The 23,334-nt window shown below is 41.8% G+C and overlaps 1 protein-coding gene across 1 annotated transcript; it reads left to right on the top strand.

Moving 5' to 3' along the window:
* b4galt6 (UDP-Gal:betaGlcNAc beta 1,4- galactosyltransferase, polypeptide 6) lies at positions 1-20,568 on the top strand. Its single transcript, XM_083911138.1, has 9 exons — positions 1-695; positions 10,388-10,504; positions 13,598-13,711; positions 15,226-15,350; positions 15,503-15,619; positions 15,794-15,981; positions 16,261-16,383; positions 18,425-18,526; positions 20,216-20,568. Exons 1-9 carry the CDS (start codon positions 581-583, stop codon positions 20,361-20,363), a joined length of 1,149 nt encoding a protein of 382 aa, XP_083767264.1. The 5' UTR covers positions 1-580; the 3' UTR covers positions 20,364-20,568.
* The last annotated feature ends 2,766 nt before the right edge of the window (positions 20,569-23,334 follow it).

The following is a 23,334-nucleotide window of genomic DNA, read 5'->3' as shown; positions in this document are numbered from 1 at the left end:
TTCTGCACGTATGTGTTTTGAATGCCACAATCGTGCGGAAACAGTGTGGAGACACCCGGTGGCATGACTGGACTCCTGTGCGCGCGGTCTGATCAAGTAGTGCGCCGACTGTGTTGGAAACCTCGCACCGGCCGAGAGTAGACTGTGTGGGTGAAGGCAGAGCGGTCCTGCCCCCTGACCAACCTTCGGTGCTAGCGAGAAAAGCTGCGCCGGCGACACCGCGACCATGGACGGCTACCATGAGTAACTTATCCTTAAGTAGTATTGCTGCTGAGCTCTTAACCCGTAGTATAACGGTTTCGATATGCCCGACCAGCGGTCCTCCATGAGGCTCTCAGCTGCCTGATATTAACGTTACAGGCCTGCTTTTTCCATCTGGAAAGTTCTTGGCAGGGGAAAGCAGGCCAGCTAGCATCGCTAGCGTTTGCCTTCTCCTTGCTGCATCGCTGGGCTTTCACGGTGGACATTTTCCCATGACCACGCCATTGACGTTGTTGCCTATCAATTTAAGGACTTTTTAACTCAAAAAAAGTATTTTATGGGATTCATATCGGCGAATGAGAAGCGGGCCTAAGGCAAAATGGTGAACTGGAGGCGGCTGCTGCGAATGTCCAACCGATCGTTTCTGGCCTTCATATTCTTCTTCTCCATGTCCACCACTTGTCTCTACTTCATCTATGTGGCTCCTGGAATAGGTTAGTTAACAGAGGATTACACTAAACGCATCACAAGGTAACAGTTAATGTGCTTATGTCTGGATTATCCGCTGCAGCTCAACAAGCCCGAGCCGCTCAGCCAATGCTAACGCTAAAACCGTTAGCTAGCAGGCTAATAAAGGCTTCAGCTAAAAGGTCCACCCCAGGCCATGGTGTCCAGCTAGCCCTCGTTATTTTGTGATGTTAAAAGCAAAATGCGTCTCCCACTGATAAGTCTATGGAAGCATTGGGTAAATATTGTCCCCTTGTGTTAGATTTATGGATGATATGGGTTTTAGATGACGTTGCACAGCCGACTTGTGAATGAATGAACTGTTAGCATGACTGATCATGTTAATTTCAGGGTTTCTACCAAATCGACAAGAACCACATAGAAACACGAGCAGGTTGAGACAGTCATGACTGGGGTTAAGACGTCTACTTGTGTCCCAGTTTGCCATAATGTGGCAGTCTTCACCATTTGCATATGTGTTCAGCGTAGTTGTATTTTCCAGTTAAAATGAATCAGTGTGTTTACCCCAGAGTTTCGTCTTGATGGGGAAAAAGTCTCTGAAACAATATTAGAATTAACAGTATACATTGGTTAAATGTTACGTTGTTCTCCCAGAGATGCTGGAAATCAATAAAAACACCTTAATTCAACAAAGTGACAAGAAAGTGCTTATATTGTGAATAAATTGCTTAAAACTGCTTTAAATGTAGGTCATATATAGGATGCCAAGTCTACTTCAACATGACCCATTTTGAAATACAACACTTTGTTTTGTTTTCCTTTACTTTGTCACCCTTCTTTGGAATGATTCCACAAGACATCATTTTGGGGGTTTATAGCACAGTAACCTCTACATTGTGGATGTGCAATATTCAGTATATGGTATGAACTTTATATAAATATGGAATATAGAAGAGATGTAAGGGGCTGGAAAAGCATGAAAATGCACATTGAAATGATTGATAAATGCTTGGATTTGACTTAAAAAAAAGTTTAGGAACCCAGATATAAGACAATTCTATAATGTGGCATTATATAGTTTACTAGACCTAAGTCCTAATTCAGCAATATAATAAACCGTTGTTATTATTATAATTAGGGTTTTACTGTGTATGGCAATACAGTGCAACTGTGATGTTCGACCAGTCAGTTGGGTCTGATAACTTTCTGTTGGTGGATGTTCCGTCCTCTTTGGCATGTGTGTTGATGCTAGAATGATACGTGTGGGTCTGAACATGATATTGCTTTTGTTGATTTGGTATTTTTCTGAGTGATCTCTGTTGCGATCACATGCTGGAGGGAATTATATGCTGATAGTGCAGGCTATTACTGGAAATGAGCGGTAGTCATGCTCAGGAGGAGAGGCAGTTCTGGGAAAATTCATTGAAGACTTATGTTAGCCTAGTGTGATTGGAGATATAAAGTGATAAGATAGCCAAGGCAAGATGCTTCTGTTTTCTAGATGTAGACTGCATTAGATTGTGTGAGAATAGGGTGTTTTTGCTTATTTTGTTAAAGTCAGTAAAGTAAAGCTAACGTGTTCATGTGTGCTAGTAAAATTACTAAATACTCAATACTTTTCAGGGCTCCAAACTGCAACCAAATTTTGAGTGTGCGACTGAATTTGACTTCTGGTCGTGCATGTGCTACCAGATGTCTTTGCCATATCAATATGTAAGAGGCTAAACAGCAACAGAGTGACAGATAAGACAAAAACAATATGTAAGCAGTGTAATAAGATAGTGCCGTCAGGACCGCAACACAAACACGTTACACAAGAGAAAATGAAACGGTTAAAATAAAGAATATATCTGAAAGTACTAACAGAGAAAGTAAACTTCAGACCAGAGTTTCAGTAAGAAGCTGCAAAGACTTTTAGGCCCGTACCGTTTGTTTAAGAACCGGTGCTATGTAGGCACTGTGTTTCAGTACCCAACCCTAATCATGATATATATTGTTATCGAGAAATGGAATGACCTACATAGGTATGCAGTCTACTCACTGCTAATATCACTTATTTGATAAATTATTGAACATGCTACTGGAGTGAAGATCTCAGACACAAATGTCACTTATTTTGTGTATGAACTCCTTTACAGCCACACTCATCCTGAAGTTCACTTTTGCCGTAGAGGTCACAGGCTATATATTTTTCAAATAAAGAAAAGGGCAATGTTTGCAAGTTTTCAGCCTGTTTCCCAATAAGACAGCTCTGAAGAGTAGGTTTTCCATGGCCATATTTTCACCATGGATTTATTTATGACTGTACAGTAGAATACTACGCTGAAGTTAGTGTGACAGGAACTCATGACTACAGATGTAAATTATTGGCATGCTGTCCTACTGCTACTCAGTGTAATGTGGAGACACTGGGTCTAGGCAGGGGAGATATAAACATTTCATGTCACCATTATCCTGGCCAAAATAATTGTTATTCACGCTTTTATCCAGATAATCATCAAAACACACTTAAAACTCACGCACTAAACACACTGGAATCCTTTTACCTTACAGTTAGTTAAGAAACTAATATTTATATCACATTACATTACAGATACACATTACCTTATTAAAAATGTAATTTATAAAACTCAGTAGAGAACTCTGAGAAGCCCAGTGGAAATGTTGTAGATGGTCATTTCTACATACAGCCATGAACAAATTTACGTTGTTGTGGTTGATAAATACTTGCACATCAATGTTAAGTGTACATCATATACTGTATAAAAAATGGACGGAGCATACCCGTCGGGATCCGTTCTCTCAACTTGATCCAATAGTCCTCGCCTACGGGAGCCGCCATCTTGTCAGACTTTGACTCACTTCCTCTTACCAAAGAAGGGCATGCATGTAACGTTGGGGGGAGGGAGATACGTCCATCTGGCTGACGTCTACCTCTGAGCAGAAGTGAGGGCCAGAGGCTAGCTGTCACTCAAGAGACCACGCGATAAAAAAACGATTATTGTCCCATCCCTAATTCAGTCTTAATAAATGAGTGGAGAGTCTGTAATGAATAGCACTGAATCAGAATACTAAGTTGACATATGTTCTTTCTGTCACGCATCTGTTCATTGGTTTGAAATTTCAGGCAGTTCACTGCTTTAGATGGTTGTGTAGGTAATCATGCAGTTAACATTCACCATGTATGACACAGTTGTGGTGTGACTGTTTCCCCTAGATGCATCCAGCAGTGGAGGTGCGCCGCTCTAGGAATTTGATCGCCGCTGTTTAATTATTTTAATTACAAATAATTATTTTATTAATATATATATATATATTTTTTTTTTTTAACAAGAGGAGATTGGTCTCCGTCCGTGTCCTAACAGCACGCGCATCAATGACTCTTTCTGTCCACACTTATTCATAGATAACAGGCGTCTCGTGCACTACAGACTCCTAAGCAGCGGCGTCACTTCAAAGGTCGCTGTCTGCCCAAAGTTCCTACACACAGTTAGACACACACACAGACTAATTTCCTCTGAGCCTCTATAGGGCCTGTTGAGCTACAACACATTTATTCAGGTTTTGTAGTAAAATGAGGAGGTCTCGTTTAAATAATTCATCACTACAACTTCATGAATCAGCTGTTCTCTGGCAGTGCTGAGCCCCTCAGCCTGTAAAGTGCATGATTTATGACACCGTGAGATAAACGATGGAGCAAAATATGAAACAATAGATGGTTTTTCTATCATTATACAATACATATCTACACATTGGACGGCCTAACTGCTGTACAATGTGCTGCTGTACAGGCTGACAAGCTTGTGTGGATCCTCAGCCAAGCTGTGATTGCTGTGTTCCACGCTCTATTCAACATCCAGCTGAGAAATTGAATTTGAGAACTCAGGACAGTCATTTCATGCTTTGCTTGTTCTTTCTTTCCTGTGACAAATTTGACTTTTCAGCCATGTGTGCAGTCGGACACAGGAGTACATAATGATATGTGTTTTATCCTGGCGGCAGACATGTAGAGTGGAATATTTGTCTTTAAAAACACTTTTTTAAATCCTGAATTTAGGGTAACACTATTTTGGTTCAAGGGATTTTAGCAGGCACTTTACTGTATTGACCAGCTGAATCTTTGTCGGGCAGAGTGGAGCAGCATCATCTGCTGTCCAGCTTTGGCCTGCCTGTTTTCTCAACCCTGTCACCTGCTCACCAGACAAGGCTGCATGGCTGCTCTATAGGGCAGCCCTGTTTAGTTGTTCACATGCACACTGACACTGGTGCCCTAATCAATAGGATGAAAAGAAACAGGAGCAAATGGGCCTCGCAACCCACTGGCTTATCCAGTCGTGTAAAACACGGTGGAACTCCGTGTGCGGGATGTTTGATCGGCTGGTGGAGCAGCGGTGGACAGTTGCTGCTGTGCTCTCGGACCCAACCGTGACTAAGCTTCCAGATGCCAGGATCCTGGAGTTGAAGGATGAGTACTGGCAGATGATGGAAGACACACAGCCTGTGCTGTCAGCACTCAACTGTGCCACCACGGTTATGTCTGCAGAGAGAGAGAGAGATTTCCATCTCAAACACTTATCCCGTTACCATTTCCGTAATAAATAGCGAATTGGGTTAGGCCTAATTACACGCATACGTGCCTCCCACCTGCTTTGCGTTGCCTTTTTAGGTATAGCTTTCTTTTTTATTGATTCCCCTATTATATATTTACAGGTTCAGTCTGATGATTTTGTTTCATCCGCCCCCATGATCTCATCAATGCTGGACCCTCGTCACAAGCACCTGAGCTTTCTTAGCTCAACCCAGAAAATGGCTGCTAATGTAAAACTGATTGAGCTGGGAAAGGCAATGGAGGTCTGTAGGGCGGCTCCAGGCTGCGGCCACGTCTGACTCCGAATCTTTCTCAAAAAAATCAGTAGACTGGTGCTGAAGATGTATGTGAGTTACTGGTTCTTTTTTTCTGGAGCTTTGTTAACCGCCGGCGGGGGCTATCAGGCAGTTTAACAACATCCCCCTCTGCAGCAACATGTAGCTTGCATACAGACACACATGCTGCATACCCACAGAAAGCTAAGAATCTCTTCTACATGCTCATATAAACCATTTGTATGACCAACTCCATAGCAGAGTCTCCACACGTTCCAACAATACTATTTTTATCCCTCTACGACCAAGTTTCACTGATCCAGCAGCCAAATATGACAGAAAACAACAAGCGCATTTGAAAAACAAAACCAGAAATGCTGTCTTACCTTTTAGTATCACAGTGAAAAGTTTAATCCACAGAAATAAAAACCGCTGAAATGGAAAGACTACATCTCCCAGCATGCTTTGGAAGTCTTTCTGGCATTTTTGACCTGCTTAGCCCGCTTCTCAAAGGCTCTGATTGGGTCAAAGCGCCTGTCCGTCACGTAGTGTCGCTCATCCTTATTGCTTTGTGATTCGCTAGTGGTGTGGTTTAACTGAAAACAATGCTCAGAACTTGATTCTATTGGTTCTTACGATTCCGTGGTGTCATGCTTCAGGATTGACCAATGGGGACAGAAGATATTGCCGCGCATAAGGACAAAGGGGCTCTGTCGCGCTAAAAGGTTATGACGCACCGTGACACAATGGAAGCTAGCTTGGGGTCCTTTTTTTTTTTTTTTTTCAAAAACTGTTTTCTCTTAGACCCAAAATGACATTTAAATCAAATGAAATTAATTTTACAACTTGGTACCTAAGAAATCTCAAATGGTGCCAAATTGTGCCAAACTTGAGGACGCCTATATATTTCTTTACTAAAACCTCTATAATTGTTTCGCCGCTTTATTTCAGCAGCATCAAACTTCTCACAGGTGATATTCAGAAGTTGTTCCATGGCTTTATTGAGTTTTTGGGCTACTGTGGCATTATTTTCAAAGGGATATTTTTATAAAATGACATTTTTTTTTTAGGCGAGGGAAGAAATTCTTCCATTTATGCTGTGTTCCATCTGCATTTACTCTGACACACTTGCATTAATAGTGCTGCTTACACTTCTGATGGAATCTCACAAGTGTTACCTTTATTGTAATACCAAGATAATGCACATAAAGCTTGTAATTACAGAGATATACCCTATTTACTCTGAGCATGTCATCTTCGAGCAGGAACCTCAAAAAGGGACTCAGGGAAGAACAGATTAATAAGCCTGATTTATTGTAACAATCACCCTCTTTCTCAACTGTGGGCCTTTGTTCATGTTTGAGTTACGTTTGTTAAAATTTGTCCGAACTAAGTAGGCTATGATATATTTTTGGTTAACTTATAACATGATTGTTTGTTTGCATTAATATTTGTGTTATTATTTATATTATTATTATTATTATTTTGGGAAAAAACGAGGGTCTGTTTTTTTTATGAGCACCGGCAGGCTTCGCTGCTTTAGAGCACAGTAGAGTACAAGTGTAACCGTTAAATGCATCAGGAACTTCCACATGAATTGTTCATCTAATAAAGATCTAAATGTGGAAAACACGCTGTGTTTTGTATTTTCATTGCATTTTGAATATAGTTCATTTTAATCAAAAATTATTTATGATTAATCGAAAATCAATTGTTAATTCTCCCGACGATCGACTAAGATAATTTAATCAAATGCCCATCCCTAGTATCTACCACCAGGCCCGCTTGTTTGCATCATGGTGCTGGCGGTGCTGGTCCTCCTGTTTGTATGGTTAAGCTTTGCTTTAAAAGGCTTGTCTCAAATGTGTCCTGCTCATGAACTAATGAGAATCTGTTTGGTGGGACGGAGAGAAGCAGCCAGTACCTACAGTATGCTCTGACACTCACACTAAACATCTCCAAGCCCTGTAGTCTATGCTTTATTTAGGCCTCATGCAGGAACCTCTTATTTGTGCACAAACTGGTTCACACTGGCTGCACAGACAAGCCAAAAATGCCTTCATCTGGATGAGTTTATGAAAGTTTTGATATGTGACCAAAATATCTGTTTACTAATTTACAGAGAGCCACTTTTATTTTTTGTTACATTTTATTGGCAACTAATCATCATCTGCGATATTTAAATATGATCATTTATCATTTTTAAATGGAATAAATGTAGTAATAAGGGGTGGGCGACATGACGATATTAGATGTTGAAGGATTAGATTGTGTTGATGATCTGCCAAAGCAGAGAAATCGTATTATTATTCTATCCACTGCTGTTCTCTGCTCTGCACAGACGCATCAGGTTTTTTTTTTTTTTCCTCAGCCACATCACACTATTGGCTAGTCTGCCTCATTCACCACCCTAAAGACACGCCCATCAACCAATCATATCGAACTGCAGGCAGTGAAGCGGACTTCTCATTCCCCATCATGTTTGATTCAGAGGGTAGCAATAACAGGTCCCCAGGGCATGCGCTCTCATCGCATGCCACCATGGTCTTAGTGGCCAGGCGCGGTACTGCATCACTCAGATGTTTAAGTGGCGGTCCTGTGCCCGGAAGCATATTCGCCCATTCACTCCCATACATGTGGGGAAGAGGAAATCACCTCAAAAAATGTTTTAGATACAAATCAAAAGGCTCGTAATTATCTTCAGACCCGCTACTAAAAAAAATGTAGGTTTAAACAATGATCCCTGCGCTGAACAGGCTGCATAAGTAACGTGCAAGATGGGAAGGCAGAGATTTTGCCTCGATACATTTTTGTAATCAAGTAGGGGGGGTTTCAGCCCTAAGGTGAAGTGTGACTTTCTCAGTGGTCACACATGTAACAGTAGCAGCACGTCCCGTGTCAGTCCTGTCAAATCAGTTGAAATGTTCTTTTTCTCCACACAACTCGGGGTAAATAGGTGTCACCCACCATTTATCTTCAACTTTGATTGAGTCCAGCTGCATGTTAGGAATGATCAGTATCAGCAACATGCTTTATGTACAACATGTGAGCAGATCCAGACTCAACATCTTGTGATTCTATAGTTTTCTCTGTCTAATAAATGATGAAATGAGAAGTTGTATTGGCAGATTGAGGAACATCAGCCAGATGAAGGGGTGTGTGTTCCTCCAGCTCTCAATGGATCAGCGATGTAATCTGTTTTAAAGCCATCAGTTATGGGGCTCTTTCTGGTCCAGGCTTACTTTTCACTTATTGCAAACACTGAACATATTGCTATAGATAATTGTAAAAAGAAGATCTTGTAGATATAACATAGTGATTGCCCCAGGTAGGGCTGGAAACCTCTATCCTAATATAGCTCATTTCATATCTGGAAAACGATAGACATCACAATAAAGCATGCTTTCTGCTAATGCAATAAATAAGTAGTAGGGATTGGCGCAAGTAATTTTTTTGTGTGCGAGTGTGTGTTTGGGCGAGCAGCCGCTCTCGCTTCTGCGCTTAACCCACGTCATAAACGCCGTGCATTCATCCTCAGAAACCAACTAAAGTGGTGGAAGTCCAACAGGCAACGGGACAAAAAACTGAGCATTCTGGCAAAGCAGCACCTGCTGATACCTGCCACCTCTGTGCCAGCAGAGCTCCTGTTCTCCACATCACATAACAGTGAATCAAAATATCTTATTCACGTGTAGATCCGAAACGTTTTTATTTTTTGGGGGGGTGGCCAGCATAATCGGACAAATAAAGTGGTATTGAGTATTCATTCTTGATTTATTCTGAAATATTGATGTTTTTTACTGTTCAGAATTTGATAGAATATCCTCTGTGTCTATCCCACTGCTGTACTGGCATGTTTTTGAAATAACCAAGGCACTTTAAGAAAAACCTTTATTTTGTGTAAAAAACTGATCTAAATTACAGAACAGTGTTCATTGTGTCAGAAGAGAAGATTTCAACAATGTTTTCTTCTCTAGGATTCAAAAATGAACAGGAAGTGTAGAGGCCACAGCTTTGAATGACTTCAGCACATCTGCACCCACAGGACATCACTAGTTTCTCACACTGCTCTGGTTTGATCTGGATCCATTCTGACTCAGTCTCTTCCACAGTTCATTAACTGGAGTGGGTTTCTAACACATTACTTTGTTACCAAGGTTTTCAAGAGATTCTCTATAGGGTTTGGATCTGGACCCTGGGCAGAATAATATTTAGTCCTCGATACTATTGAATATTTATGATAAAACCTTTTTTTTGAGGAGTGAACAGATACTATTTGAGAAGCAGAATAGACAGATTTAGAGTAAATGTGCTTATCAATTTATACAACATAATTGTGTCTCTGTATTGTGATATCTATATGATTTAATCACAATATAATTGCAGTGAAAGATGATAAATTATCATATTGAATTATCACCCAGCCATAGTTAGAGGACTATTAATCCATGCAACCCTAAGAGACATATTGCAGTCAGTGCAGTTATTAATTTCAGTTAATAATTAGGCTCAAACAAACAGATTATGTGGCTGCAAAGTGAGCCATGAACAGCTTCAGTGGGATGCTACAGCTTTATTGTCGGTGCATCTTGCACCTTTGAACAGTATTGAACCATCAATATTCTTTCATTGTTGATGTTAACTGTTGATTAATGTGCTCCACGTCTGTGTTGTTGCTGCGGTTTTCCAGCTGCTGCTTGAGAATCAAATGAGATGTTGCGTGAAACAGAAACATCAACATGTTAAGTTGTGTTTACTATAAGGGCGGGCTGCAGTGCTACATGAAGCAAATATAACAGTATATGTACTTCAATAAATCAAGCATATTTCATCTTTTTTCCTGTCTTTCTGTCAGCCAACACATACTTCTTCATGGTGCAGGCTCAGGGCATCATGTTGAGGGACAACGTGAGGACCATCGGCCAGATGATTCGGTTGTACACCAACAAGAACAGTACACTCAACGGGACGGGTAAGTGACACACACACACACACACATACACACACAAAAGATTATACATTAAGTACATAAACTTTAAAGGAAATTGCCAGTTAGAGAACGTGGCGTCTGTCCCTTCTCCTGGCCCCCACCGCCCACATGTACCAATAATATGAGTCATACATGAAATCAACAGCCATCATTCATAGGGGTTTGACATTGGCACTTGTGGTCACGCCGAGCCAAACCATGCTGCGCTGATTTGCATTTCCATTACTAGTTTAAGCACACTAAGCCATGCCTGAGATGGTCCTTCTCTGCAATAGGGCCAAAGTGTACTTGACCCGCTTCCAAGCAGGCCACAGTGACGTCTTGCTGACAGCAGTCAACCAGTCATGACCCCCACTTTACCCCCTCAAACAAGTTTTTAAAAGTCTCTGTGTTCAGCTCGCAGTACGTTTGTAGCTTCTAATCTCTGAAGTTTAAAGTTAAAGTGAAATTCCGGTGTAAAATCATCCCATGGTCTTTTTAGGCAAATTGAGTCATCAACTAAGCCATCAAGACATTTTTCTTTGTGTATGAACTATTAACGTAGATTTTCCAGAGAGACGCTAACTGCAGTAGCACTGTTGCACTGCAGTAGCTTGATAAGAGTCCCTACACATAAAAAGAAGCTCCAACGTAGTAAGTAAACACAGAGTTTATTTAAAAGAGTGTTTTGAAAGACTTGGCAACTGGCCCCTGTACCTGCTGCTCCATTCCAGTCAAAAAGCAAATACAATCCTTAGGGAACACTGATACAAGGAAGTAGTCCTACTACTGCCACTCTCAGTTCCATGCTCACATTTGTACTCCACACTGCCCCCAGTATTAACATGTTAGTGTGGGGTCCCCCCAAAGTTTACTGAAGTAGAATTATAAAGTAGTATCATGGTAATATTCAGGTACAAATAGGAATAAATGTGTTATGTATTATGTTGTACATACAACAGTGAAGTAATGATGCTGCAGTACCAGTTTACAATCACTTAAAGTGTCAACAGATAACTTTTCTGTTTTGTTATTACGAATTAAAGTATATTGAATTTTCAAATATTCAACAGCACATCCCAGAGAAAACTCAGCAACACAATCCCCCACATCCTCCTTCCTGAATTCATGACTCCTCATCGAGAGCGAGACACTACAGAGAAGTGTCTCTCTGCTTACAAGTACAAATGACATGTAACAAATTTCTATCAATAAGCGCGTCCCGTATATTTTATGAGCCCAGAACTTGACAAAATCACTTAACCTAATGCTCAGAAAGGTGTGCATACCGGTTTCCCGGTAGTGGGGAAATGAAGAGTCACTTAACTGCACATAGAACGGTTGAGTTGCGCTTGAGTCGTTCCTTTACTCATCCACCTTATTCCTAATACTTTTCATGAATTATTATATTTTCCATGGTACGCTAATCCTCTTTCATAGAGCAAATGGAAAATAAACACGTGAACACCACCTGTTACACCTAACAGGATCATGTAGTCATCACTGCCTCCTACAACTGAGGAATGTACAGTAAGACAACCTGAAGAAGAGGCCTCAGATAAATAACACTAGCATGTTTAGCTACTTATTGACTGTTGCGAAAGACTGTAGACTACAGATGGCAGTCAGCATGCCCCCAGTTCAGAAAAGCAGGCAGGAGAAAAACGTATTTTATCCACATAAAGAAACAATATATTTTGTTTTCAAAGATAATTTTGGGGGGATTTTATTTCCATTTTTTATTAGTGCAGCTGAAGAGTGACAGGAAAAGGAGAAGGGGGGGTGGCATGCAGCAAAGGGCCAAAGGTGGGATTGGTACCTAGACAGCTGCCCAGGACTGAGCCTTTATAGGCCGTGTGCTCTACCTGGTGGGCTCGAGGCCACCCCAAAAGCACTTACCTTGCTGTCACCAGCCCTGTTTAAGTTTACACAAGGGGAACTGAAGCCATTGTTCTGCTATCATCAGTCACCAGACTCTATTAGGGGGAAAAAGCAGTAATTTTACCTCAGAACACAGGAGTTGCTAGCTGCTGGAGGTAGCAGTAGACCAACAAGGACTGCGATCTGCGAGGTAAAAATACCATTTTTGTCAAAGGAGTCTGGTGCCTTTGAAGAGAGAATAGATGAAGGCAATAGCTTCAGTTCCCTGTCAGAAAGGGGCTTTCTGACGGCAAGGTAAAGCAGTGAAAAGATTCTTAACATAGATCGCGCTTAAACTGATATGTAAGGTGTCTAACACAGCAGTACATTGTTTCGCTTCTGTGTCAGTACTGGCTGCTACTCCGGGGTTCCCCACCTACTCCAGAAAAGTTCCTCATATGACCACTCTTAAAAATCCCAAACCAAGTATTTGCTAAATTTAAGATGAATTACTGTCACCGTTAGCAGTTAGCCACCATGGTTAGCCACTGGGACTACCTAGCTCACTGCTGCTTTTGCTGCTCTTACCTGTTTTACTCATAAGACCCATAACAGTGACACCCTCAAGAATAAGGTGGATAAAAGTAATAAAAACACAAAGGTTGTCGAGTGCGTCTTTAAGGACTACAAACAGGAAATTTACATCCAAGAAACATAAAGAAGAAATTTGGGGCTGATCAACACTAAACAGACACTGAGCTTATTTTTTTTTTAATTAACCTTTATTTAAACAGGAAAATTACTCATTGAGATTAATAATCTCTTTTTCAATAGTGTCCTAGCAAAGACAGGCAGCAGCACAAGTAACACAGTTTCAGACACAAACATATAACAATAATATCGAAAAAAGAAGAGATAACATCTTCTAAGATATCAAAACATAATTCATAATTCAAAACATCTACAGCCAGATGTGGCAGCTTCCAAGTCTTTGAGCATCGCTTTAAATGCGTCCAATGCAACCAGCGCACTAAGATTTCAGTGGTTTTATAACTGGTCCCAATCAGACGGAGCATCAAAGTTAAACGCCTTTTTTCCAGTTCAGTACGGACTTTAGGGACAGCTGCAACAAATATGTCCTGGGAGCAATAACCTCCCATACTTTACCAGACGGTGCCAGATGGTGTGGTTTGGAGTGTTCTGCTGTTAAGCTGATGCAGGTTTATTTTGCTGCAGACTATCCTGATGGCAGTAACTCCAGTGAATACCTGGTGCAACCAACCACGTACCTCCCTGAGAACTTCACCTACGCCCAGAACCTCCCTTGCCCAGAGCGATTACCTTCTATGAGTGAGTAGACTGCTACCTAACATCATACCTGCAAACATTTCGGTAAAATTCGCCCTTTTGAATCAAAATATGTTGCTCACGTGAATTGTGTAGATTTATTTTTGTAAATGAAATGGCCAGCACAATACAATTAACTTTTTTCACAATAATCGGACGTAGTCTAATTTCCCACAGACTGGAGTGAGACCATAGAAGTCTCTCTAGGGAACCGTTGCTGATGGTTAGAGACGGGCTTCCCCAGCTCCACATGCTGCTTCCTGTCAGACAGGAAATCAGTTATCCACCTCTGGGACAATTTGTCCTGTAGCAGGTTCGGGATGATAGTATTGAAGGCAGAGCTAAAATCCACAAACAGGATGCAGGCTCGTGCTCGTACATGTGCATCCTTGCGTTACAAAAGCACACCTCTCTCCATCGGGCCGCGGTTGGCAAAATTGCTGAGCCCAACAGTTATACTCACACTGGTCAAACAAACTAGACTTGGGCCATGAAGCGTGCTTGGGCACGTTACGGATGGACATTGTGTGTGCGCCCTTAGTTGCCTATTATTTAAACTACATTCTGTTTTTCTCACTTGGAGCAAAAAGTGCAGAAGCACTTGCTGCCATTAATGTAATAAACTGTTTAACTAACTTAACCTGTTACAGTAATGTTAACTTGAAAGATCAAGTTAGTCAGTAAATAAGTGGGGTGTTAAGTGACTTGAAAGGTGTTGTGATACATTTTTCCTAACCTGTTGGAAAGCTTGTCTGTTAGCTTGTTAGCACGTCAGCTAACGTTGTGTATTACAAGATTGGTTAAGAATGAATCAGAATACTTTTGCCCAGTTAAAGCTAACTCCCACTACATCAATATAGTTAACTGATTTTAACGTCTATCATTGTCAGTTTGCACATTTGTTTATGATGTGACAGGTTAATCAACCTTTTTCACCTCACAGTCAAAAAAATGCATTTGTTTTGCCATAGTCTCTAAAACAGATAGATGCCTGTGTGCATATGAATAAACAAACTAACTGCATGTGAAGTGTTTTCTGGTTTTGACTGTAACATCAATATTGAAATATCACTAATAAAACTAATATTTAAAATTATAAATATATTTATTTTAGGATGCATGTGTTGCTGTGAGGTTGCCACTGATGGCAACCAAAGGCCAAGGATTGGTTGTCAATTTCTCAAAATGGTCGCCAATGGCAACCTGTCAACTGTTACTCTCAAGTCCTCCTGTTTCTGTCCATTATTCAGCACCCTAACTCAGAACAGAAGAGGAGTAATTTGTGAGATACTGAACTGCTGACACTAATCTTCAGACTGTGCTGATTGTTTAAATGCGGGGGCATCCATGTTTTGCCAAAAAATACACTTAATATCTTCTTTATTAAATTTCTTTATTTAAGTCTTTACTACATGTAGGAGGCAAACAACCACAAAGCTTTACAAAGTTTAAGTAGGATTTGTTTGCTGTAGTTTTGTGATGCTGATGTGGAATAACCTGACAAAAACTCTCCACAGAGGGCCTTATGGAAGTGAACATGACAGAGATCCCTATGGAGGAGATAGAACTGAAGTTCTCCAAGTTGTTTGACATTGAGTTTGGGGGCCATTGGAAACCAAAGGACTGCCGACCTCGCTGGAAGGTGGGTCTATAGAATTATATATCCTGTAAAAGTGCACTTTAAGTATTATCATGAGCGATACAGAATAGATTATTCTGGAGAAAAAACAAACCTAGAAACCAGGTGGATTTAGTAGGTTTGGGTTGATTCTTACTCTAATATTTGTCCTTCAGGTGGCCATCCTGATTCCATTTAGAAACCGCCATGAACATCTCCCCATCCTCTTCCAACACCTCATCCCCATGCTGCAGAGACAGCGGCTGCAGTTTGCCTTCTATGTCATCGAACAGGTACTGTGTGCGTGCGTGCGTGCCTGCCTGCGTGCCTGCGTGCGTGCCTGCGTGCGTGTGTGCCTGCGTGCATGCATGCGGTCTTTGCCATTGAAAAAGGCTTAATATGGCGACTTTATTTCTCTAATGTTCTTTAATAGCAGCACCTTACTCTGTTTGTGTATGTGTGTGTAGAGTGGGAACCAGCCCTTCAACAGAGCCATGTTGTTTAACGTGGGGTTCCTGGAGGCCATGAAGGACTTGGACTGGGACTGCTTGGTCTTCCATGATGTTGACCACATCCCCGAGAATGACCGAAACTACTACGGCTGTGGTCAGATGCCACGCCACTTCGCTGCCAAGCTGGACAAATACATGTACATGTGAGTGTGTCGTCACAATGTCGATATTTGAGAACATAAGATAGAAATGCATGAAGCAAAATCAACTCTAGATGAAATGTTGAAACATTATTATTATTATTATTACATTGAGAACATAAGATAGAAATGCATGAAGCAAAATCCACTCTAGGTGAAATGTTGAAACATTATTATTATTACATTGAAAACGTCTTCTGTGGCGGTGACCGTTGGACATGAGTGTTAATATTGTGGTAATGCAGTGAGATCTCTTTAACTGCTGCTAGTTGTTTTTTCCAGTCTTCCATACAGCGAGTTCTTTGGTGGTGTGAGTGGACTCACTGTGGAGCAGTTCCGCAAGATTAATGGCTTTCCCAATGCATTCTGGGGCTGGGGAGGAGAGGATGATGACCTGTGGAACAGGTTAGTGTACCGAAGAGGTCTGTGAAGTGGATTCATTTAGTTACTCAGTTGCGTTTTTGCTTGGGAAGCCATCAAGAAAAGGAGGGGCTTCACCACATAAACCTCAGCAGCAACTTTGTCCCAGCACATGATGACTGACTGAACAGCTGACTGAAAATAAACTTGAGACCATGGTCTTGCTAAGAGAGAAAAAATAATAGTAATTAAGATTGTTATTATTAATATTATTATATCGTATAATACGTGATTTATTCTGAAATACTGTTGTTTTTTATTGTTCATAATTTGATAGAATATGAGAGAAAAGTGTTCATTGTGTAAGAAGAGAAGATTTCAACAATGTTTTCTTCTGTAGGATTAAAAAATTAACAGGAAGTGTAGAGGCCACAGCTTTGAATGACTTCAGCACATCTGTGCCCACAGGACATCACTAGTTTCTCACACTGTGTGTCCCAGTGTCCATTCTGACTCACTCTCTTCCACCGTTCACTAACTGGAGTGGGTTACTAAAGCCCAGCTCAGACCAAAGATTCACAACGAGTCAAGTTGAAGCTTTCAACTACTTGCAACGTGCAGGTCTGCAACGTTCTGAAACCTGTCATTTCACACCAATGAGTCGAGAGGAGACGGTGTATCGTCTCCATAACAACGCCTCTTTGTACTTCTGTACTAACCTCCGACTTTTCAGGCTCTTTTTCGTAGCTGGATATAATTTGTAGCATTATGAAATATAAATGACAGAGACTGTGAGATACTTGCTACAGCTGCATTTCTCATTGTGATGAAACAGAGAACATTTATTTCCCTGAGGAGTCCTTCATGTGTTTTTTGGCGAACTCTTTGAAGGCTTTCATGTGTCGTGCACTGAAGAGAGGCTTCAGTTGGGCCACTCTGCCATAAAGTCCATAAGGGCTGCAGTGATGGTTGACTTTCTAGACCTTTTTCCCATCTCCCCACTGCATCTCTTGAGCTCATCCACAGTGATCTTTGGGTTCTTCTTTGCCTTTCTCACCAAGGCTCTTCTCCCTGATTGCTCGGTTTGGCCGGAAGACCAGCTCTAGGAAGAGTTTTGGTCGTGGTCCTAAACTTCTTCCACTTAAGGATTATTGAGGCCACTATGCTCTGAGGAACCTGAACTGCAGCAGAAATTCCTTTGTAACCGTGGCCTGATCTGTGCCTTGGCACGATTCTGTCTCTGAGTTCCTTCGACCTCATGATTCTCATTTACTCTGACATGCGCTGTAAGGTCTTATATAGACAGGTGTGTGCCTTTCCTGATCAAGCCCAATCAGTTTAATTAAACACATCTGGACTCCAATAAAGGTGTAGAACCATCTCAAGGATGATACGAAGAAATGGACCGTGCTTGAGTTAAATATACGAGTGTCACAGCAAAGGGTCTGGATATTTATGGCCATGTGATATTTCAGTTTTGTTTTTTAATACGTTTGCAAATATTTTTACAATTCTGTGTTTTTCTGTCAAAATGGGGTGCTGTGTGAACAGTAATGAGGAAAAAAATCAGAATGAGAAATTTAAGGGGGTCTGAATATGATATATATTATTATTATATATTTCCACTGAAGTATAAAGTAGCATGTAAATAAAATACTCAAGTAAAGGACAAGAGCCTCAAACGTGTCCTTTAGTCCAATAATTGAGTGAAAACCTCTGGTTAACAGGTTTGTTCATTTAACAAGGATCTTTTTTTGACAAGGTTACTGCACTTTGAGGCCAACGACTAATATTTACATTGATAAAATAAAGACAATATACTGTATGTACTCCTATGCCGCTGCATTGTTTTACAATATCCATTAATGTGATGCTCATATTTTTCCGGCCCCTCATTTTGGATCATTTTCGTCAACCGGCTACAGATCTGATACATCGTATTTTTAGAATCTAAAAGAAATAGAAAAAAACAACCGATATATTGGTCCTGTTTCTACCAGCAGACTGTTGACAGTGTTCACATGACACAAAAGGGTTGAGGTTGGTTAAATGCTGCAGGTACTAATGCAGCCTGGTTTCTCCTCAGGGTTCACTACGCTGGTTTGAATGTCACGCGACCAGAGGGCGAGATCGGCAAGTACAAGTCAATTCCTCACCACCACAGAGGAGAGGTACAGTTCCTCGGGAGGTAAGCCAGCTGTTTGTCTCCGATCTGCAATAAGATAGAAGAAGAAACAATGTAACATTCTTTTGTTTGAGCTTTGTCTCTAACACCATGTCCTAACAGCAAGAGAGCGCCAGACTATTGCGTACATGAGATCCACATCTGTTAAAATTGCACAGACTGTGGAATAATCTGTAAAATCTGCTCCTGGAAAACAGCTGCATTTCCAGAGCCGTTCCTCCTCCAGTGCAGCCCTTTGAAGGCAAGCAACAGGAATAAATAGAAACGGGTCCGACAAAAGTTCAGCTCAAAACGCTGCTCTGCAGTGAGGACATTCCAATAGAAGGCTGAGAAAAAAAAAGATTGATTAATTGATTGATTTGTACAGGTGTGAATGCACCCAGGGTGCATTGAGGATGCTTTGAGATCACTCAGACTACATTCAGAGGTGTTCTATGTGGCCATATTCTTTTAGCAGTGTATACAGGAATGCTGGGCCACACTAAAGGGCCACCTACTCAAGTGTAATCCAGAGCTCTGTAATCTACAACTTGAGTTTGCTGGAATCTGAGGACTTGTTTGCAAGCAGAGTGCTCTCATGTCAGAGCAGCCACAGGTGTAAGTCCTGTAGGACAGTAGGGCCTGGGCAAATGGAGTGAGTTATACATATTTTGACCAATTAATACTATCCGTTAAAAAGGTCTATCACAAAAAATAAAAGTAAATCAAACAACTGGGAGTGACCTGTGCATCCACACCTGTCTTTTATTGGAGTTGCCTACCGGAGAGCTTAAGCAATAGCAAATTGTGTTTTAGCTGTGTCTGTGTCAGCTTTAGGGTCGGGTACTGAAATCGCTATTTTTAATGGTATGATCGAATTACATCGGTACAACCAAGTCATGTCAGTGCCACATTTCAGTAGCTGAGAAGGTACGGTGTAAGTGCAAGCTTCTGTCCTCTCCTGTGTTTGACCCAGACAAAAGCTGATGCAACAGTGGTTCCAATTTTCAAAACTTATACTGAACAAACGTAATATAATGGCGATATGACAGCCGTTTCTATGCCCTGGTGTCAGACTGACAGGCTGGAGGTTGGATGGAGGTAGGGGAGGGGTTTATTTTGTCTAAAATGTTCTAAATAAATAACCACGTGAATAGGATGAATAAGTTTGCTCTAATGTTTGCGACTGAAATTACATTTTGTTATTACAGAGAGAATAAAGCACTGAAATAAGTTACTATCGGGTCCAGGTACCGTCATTGGGACCAGTATCAGCTCAAATGTGAAAGCCATCCAACCCTAGTCAGCTTTGAGTCTGTCTGGCATACTCTGTGATGCTCAGTGGCGCCAAGCGCAGTAGGTTGTGAGAGCCATGAACTTAACAAAACCATAGAGCTTAAAATGCACCTTGCTAGTACAGCAGCCAGAGCTAAGTGACACAAGTCACTATATATATGCTCGGACATATGCTCTGCAGTGGACTTTCGACCGGTTTGAAGTGGTTCAAGGAAAGTTGCTGCACGTGTCAATGACGATGCACGCTACGTTGTTGGTGCAGGTCTGCGGCTGTCCATGGAGCATATGTCTGAGCCTCCCAGACGGGTGAGCTGGAACTCAGTTTCTGTTTGGTTAACAAGGGTCGGCTATCTGTTAGAAAAATGTCCTCTAGAGTGGATAAATCCTGATCTCAGAAGTGTGTGACTGTGTTCCCAGGTATAAACTGCTGAGGTATTCCAAAGAGCGGCAACACTTGGACGGCCTCAACAACCTCCATTACAGCCCCCACACCTCCCTCAGCAGCCTCTACAAGAACATCACGGTGGACCTGAACCCTGAGCTCGCCCCTATCGCAGACTACTGAACTGCCTCCCCACCGACCCCCCGCCCGACCCTCCTCCACACCCCAAGCTCACCAAGCTCCCCTCCAGCCTGGCCTCCCGGCGTCCCGTTCAGCCGCTCTGTGGCAGAACGACGGCGCGGCAGAGGAGAGGAGGGGGGCGCAGGCCGGGAGGGGTGAAGAGGCGCACCGTGTAATGCTGCCAAGAAATCTTAGTGAGGAAAAAAAAGAAAATCTAAAACCGAAAAAATGAAGAGGCAGTGGCAAGCCTCTCAAAGTGAACTGTTGATTGTGTGTGTGTGTGTGTGTGTGTGTGTGTGTGTGTGTGTGTGTGTGTGTGTGTGTGTGTGTGTGTGTGTGTGTGTGTGTGTGTGTGTGTGTGTGTGTGTGTGTGTGTGTGTGTGTGTGTGTGTGTGTGTGTGTGTGTGTGTGTGTGTGTGTGTGTGTGTGTGTGTGTGTGTGTGTGTGTGTGTGTGTGTGTGTGCGCGAGAGATGGGTGAGTAGCTGCATGTCTTTTTGTCCGTGCCGGCTTAACTACTACAGTTGACATGAGTTGGTTTAGGTTGGAGGGAGCAGCAGCATCTCAGCTCAAAGCCTTAATGTGGCAGAACCACAGCTCCCTCTGCTCGGCTCGCACTGCTTCACTGATGTATCACCGTCACCTTACAAGCCAACAGACAAGTTGTTGTCTCACTTTCTACTATCATTTGTTTTATACATATCATTTTGTTGGGCCACAGTATCCCTTTGAAAGGAGGGATCTGAGTGAGGTTGACATTAATGTTTGTAACCTTGTTTTATTTTGATACGTGGTTATTTATTTCCTCTGATTCAGGATGTTTTAAGAAGCACTCCTGTCTGTGTCACTCAAGTGTTTGCTGTTTGTTTTGCTGCACTGCTGCTGAATCCGCATGAACATGTATGTAAATATCGGCCTCTTTAAGCTCGAACACAGAACAAAGTTATGTAAATATGGGCCTTTAAATGCCCGGGCGTATTACAGTGATATTCCAGTGGGTTTGAATTTTATTTTGGCAGCTACCTTTGTTCTAAGGATGTAATAAGAGTGAGTGGTTTCTTCCCTAACAGGAAGATCTAACAATATAGGATGTTTGGCTTCAAAAACAAAACACACAGAAGTATCCAAATCTTAAGATTTGACCTTATCTTTTGCATGCCTTAATTTATTTTGTTTACCAAGTTTTGTTCTTTTCAAACATAAATTATTTCATCAGTTAGAGATGTGTATATTCTTAATTTTGACTTTTGTTGTGCTTTAATTTTTCCCTTTGAGGTGAACTGTGTGAAAAGAGTAGAGCTGCTCCTCACAATGATTTGTACAGGGAGCAGGGCGGCCATTACACACAACATGCTTTAGTGCAGGTTCATGGTTTCATGTAAGAGTGTATATTTTGTCAGATGTGTTTTTATTTTTAGACTTGTTTTTATGATTTTTATTCTATTGATTTAGTGCTGGACCATGCGATCATAGTACTGTACCATGCACTGAAGCATGGGGATCTGGCTGGATGCTGTGTGTCTGGACTGTGCTCTTGTTATTTTCTGAGCTTGTCAGAAGGGCCAGAATGAGAGAACCTTAGTGTCAGCTCCTCTCGGCTGAAGCTACTGCTGTTCTTGAATGGCACACGCTGTGAAAAGTTTAATTCCTTAAAGCTTTGAGCACTATAAAGATGGAAAGTAACTTGTAGGCAGTTCATTTTTGACCAGATGTTCACTGTTGAATTTGTCCATGAGTAGTTGTATGTTTAGACGTTGTCCTGAGAAGTTACATCAGAACTCTGGCCATTTTTGACCCAGACCTTACTTCCTGCCCTATTAGACTATTTCATTGTGTGACTTACTTCCTGGTGACTCCCCGAGGGGCCCCTATACACTGTGCCATTCTTTGTTCTTCAGTCCCAGCTGTGAGACTCACCCACCGCTGGCTCATTTAGAGATCTGGTGACCAAAGACCCGTAAGAACTTTATAGCCAAATGGTCTCTATGTGACTGCTGCAGACCCACATCTAAGAAAAACAGTGAATCAGAATAAGAAACACAATGTCCAACGTGACAGATATGAACATACAGATGCATATATCACATATTTTAATGTAGTAAACATATTGAAATCAACTGAACACAAGGTTCATTAAATGCCTGCTCCGGAGCTTTTGATCATATCACATGATCTTTATCAACAGATGGAGTATCCCTGTTGTCATGGAGATGTACATGGATAGATAGTAGCAGATTGACATTAGGTACTCCCACCCAGTTGTCTGAGGGTTTTTGTGAGCACTAAACTTTAAAGGGTCAGTTCACCCCCAAATAAAAAAAAACATCTTCCTTCTTACCTGTAGTGCTATTTATCAGTCCAGAGAGTTTGGGTGTGAGCTGCCCAATGTTGGAAATAGCCGTAGAGATGTCTGCCTTCTCTTTAATAGAATGGAACTATGACACTCAGGGCCAGTCCACACGGAGAACTGTAACCGCACAACTTGTTTTGGCCAACCGTCCACAGCAGCCGCCGTTATCAGAGCCTGAAAACGTCCCCCGTGGCGACGTCGTCTGGACGACGAAACCTCATGCTTTGTTAAACAATGTCGTCATCGCCCCACCTCCGACCTCTAACCCCGCGGTGTCACTTAACAACAGTGCTGCTGCGTGAGAGGAGAGAGACGGACCCATAGACTTTTTTACTGAACTGGACTCAGAGCTACATGCATGGGAATGAATTAGGCCGAACACAGATTTCTCCCTTTTCCCTGATGCTCTGAATAAGGAGCTAAACTGCTCTCTAGCTCTGTTTCTAAATCAAGGAGCCTCTGAGTGCTTTGGGACGTGGAAGGGGCTCCCAGCAGCCCCCTCTGCTCGTTGAGGACACTAACTGCAGAGTGATCGTTGCATCAGAGTCCAAAACAGCACCAAAGTCTCCACTAACCCCAGAAACAGTGACATATTTGTCTCTAGGATGGAGGAGGATTGGGGAAGT

The sequence above is a fragment of the Echiichthys vipera genome, assembly GCF_963691815.1.
Source record: "Echiichthys vipera genome assembly, chromosome: 3".
Lineage (NCBI taxonomy): Eukaryota > Metazoa > Chordata > Actinopteri > Perciformes > Trachinidae > Echiichthys > Echiichthys vipera.
The sequence above is the reverse complement of the archived record's forward strand: the minus strand, read 5'-3'. Positions and strand labels throughout refer to the sequence as shown.

Bases quoted from the DNA above. Each gene is read 5' to 3' on its own strand.
- b4galt6 (XM_083911138.1), top strand. From the start codon at position 581: ATGGTGAACTGGAGGCGGCTGCTGCGAATGTCCAACCGATCGTTTCTG. The intron at 15,351-15,502 runs GTGGGTCTATAG...TTTGTCCTTCAG, and splicing joins ACTGCCGACCTCGCTGGAAG to GTGGCCATCCTGATTCCATT. The intron at 16,384-18,424 runs GTTAGTGTACCG...GTTTCTCCTCAG, and splicing joins GATGATGACCTGTGGAACAG to GGTTCACTACGCTGGTTTGA.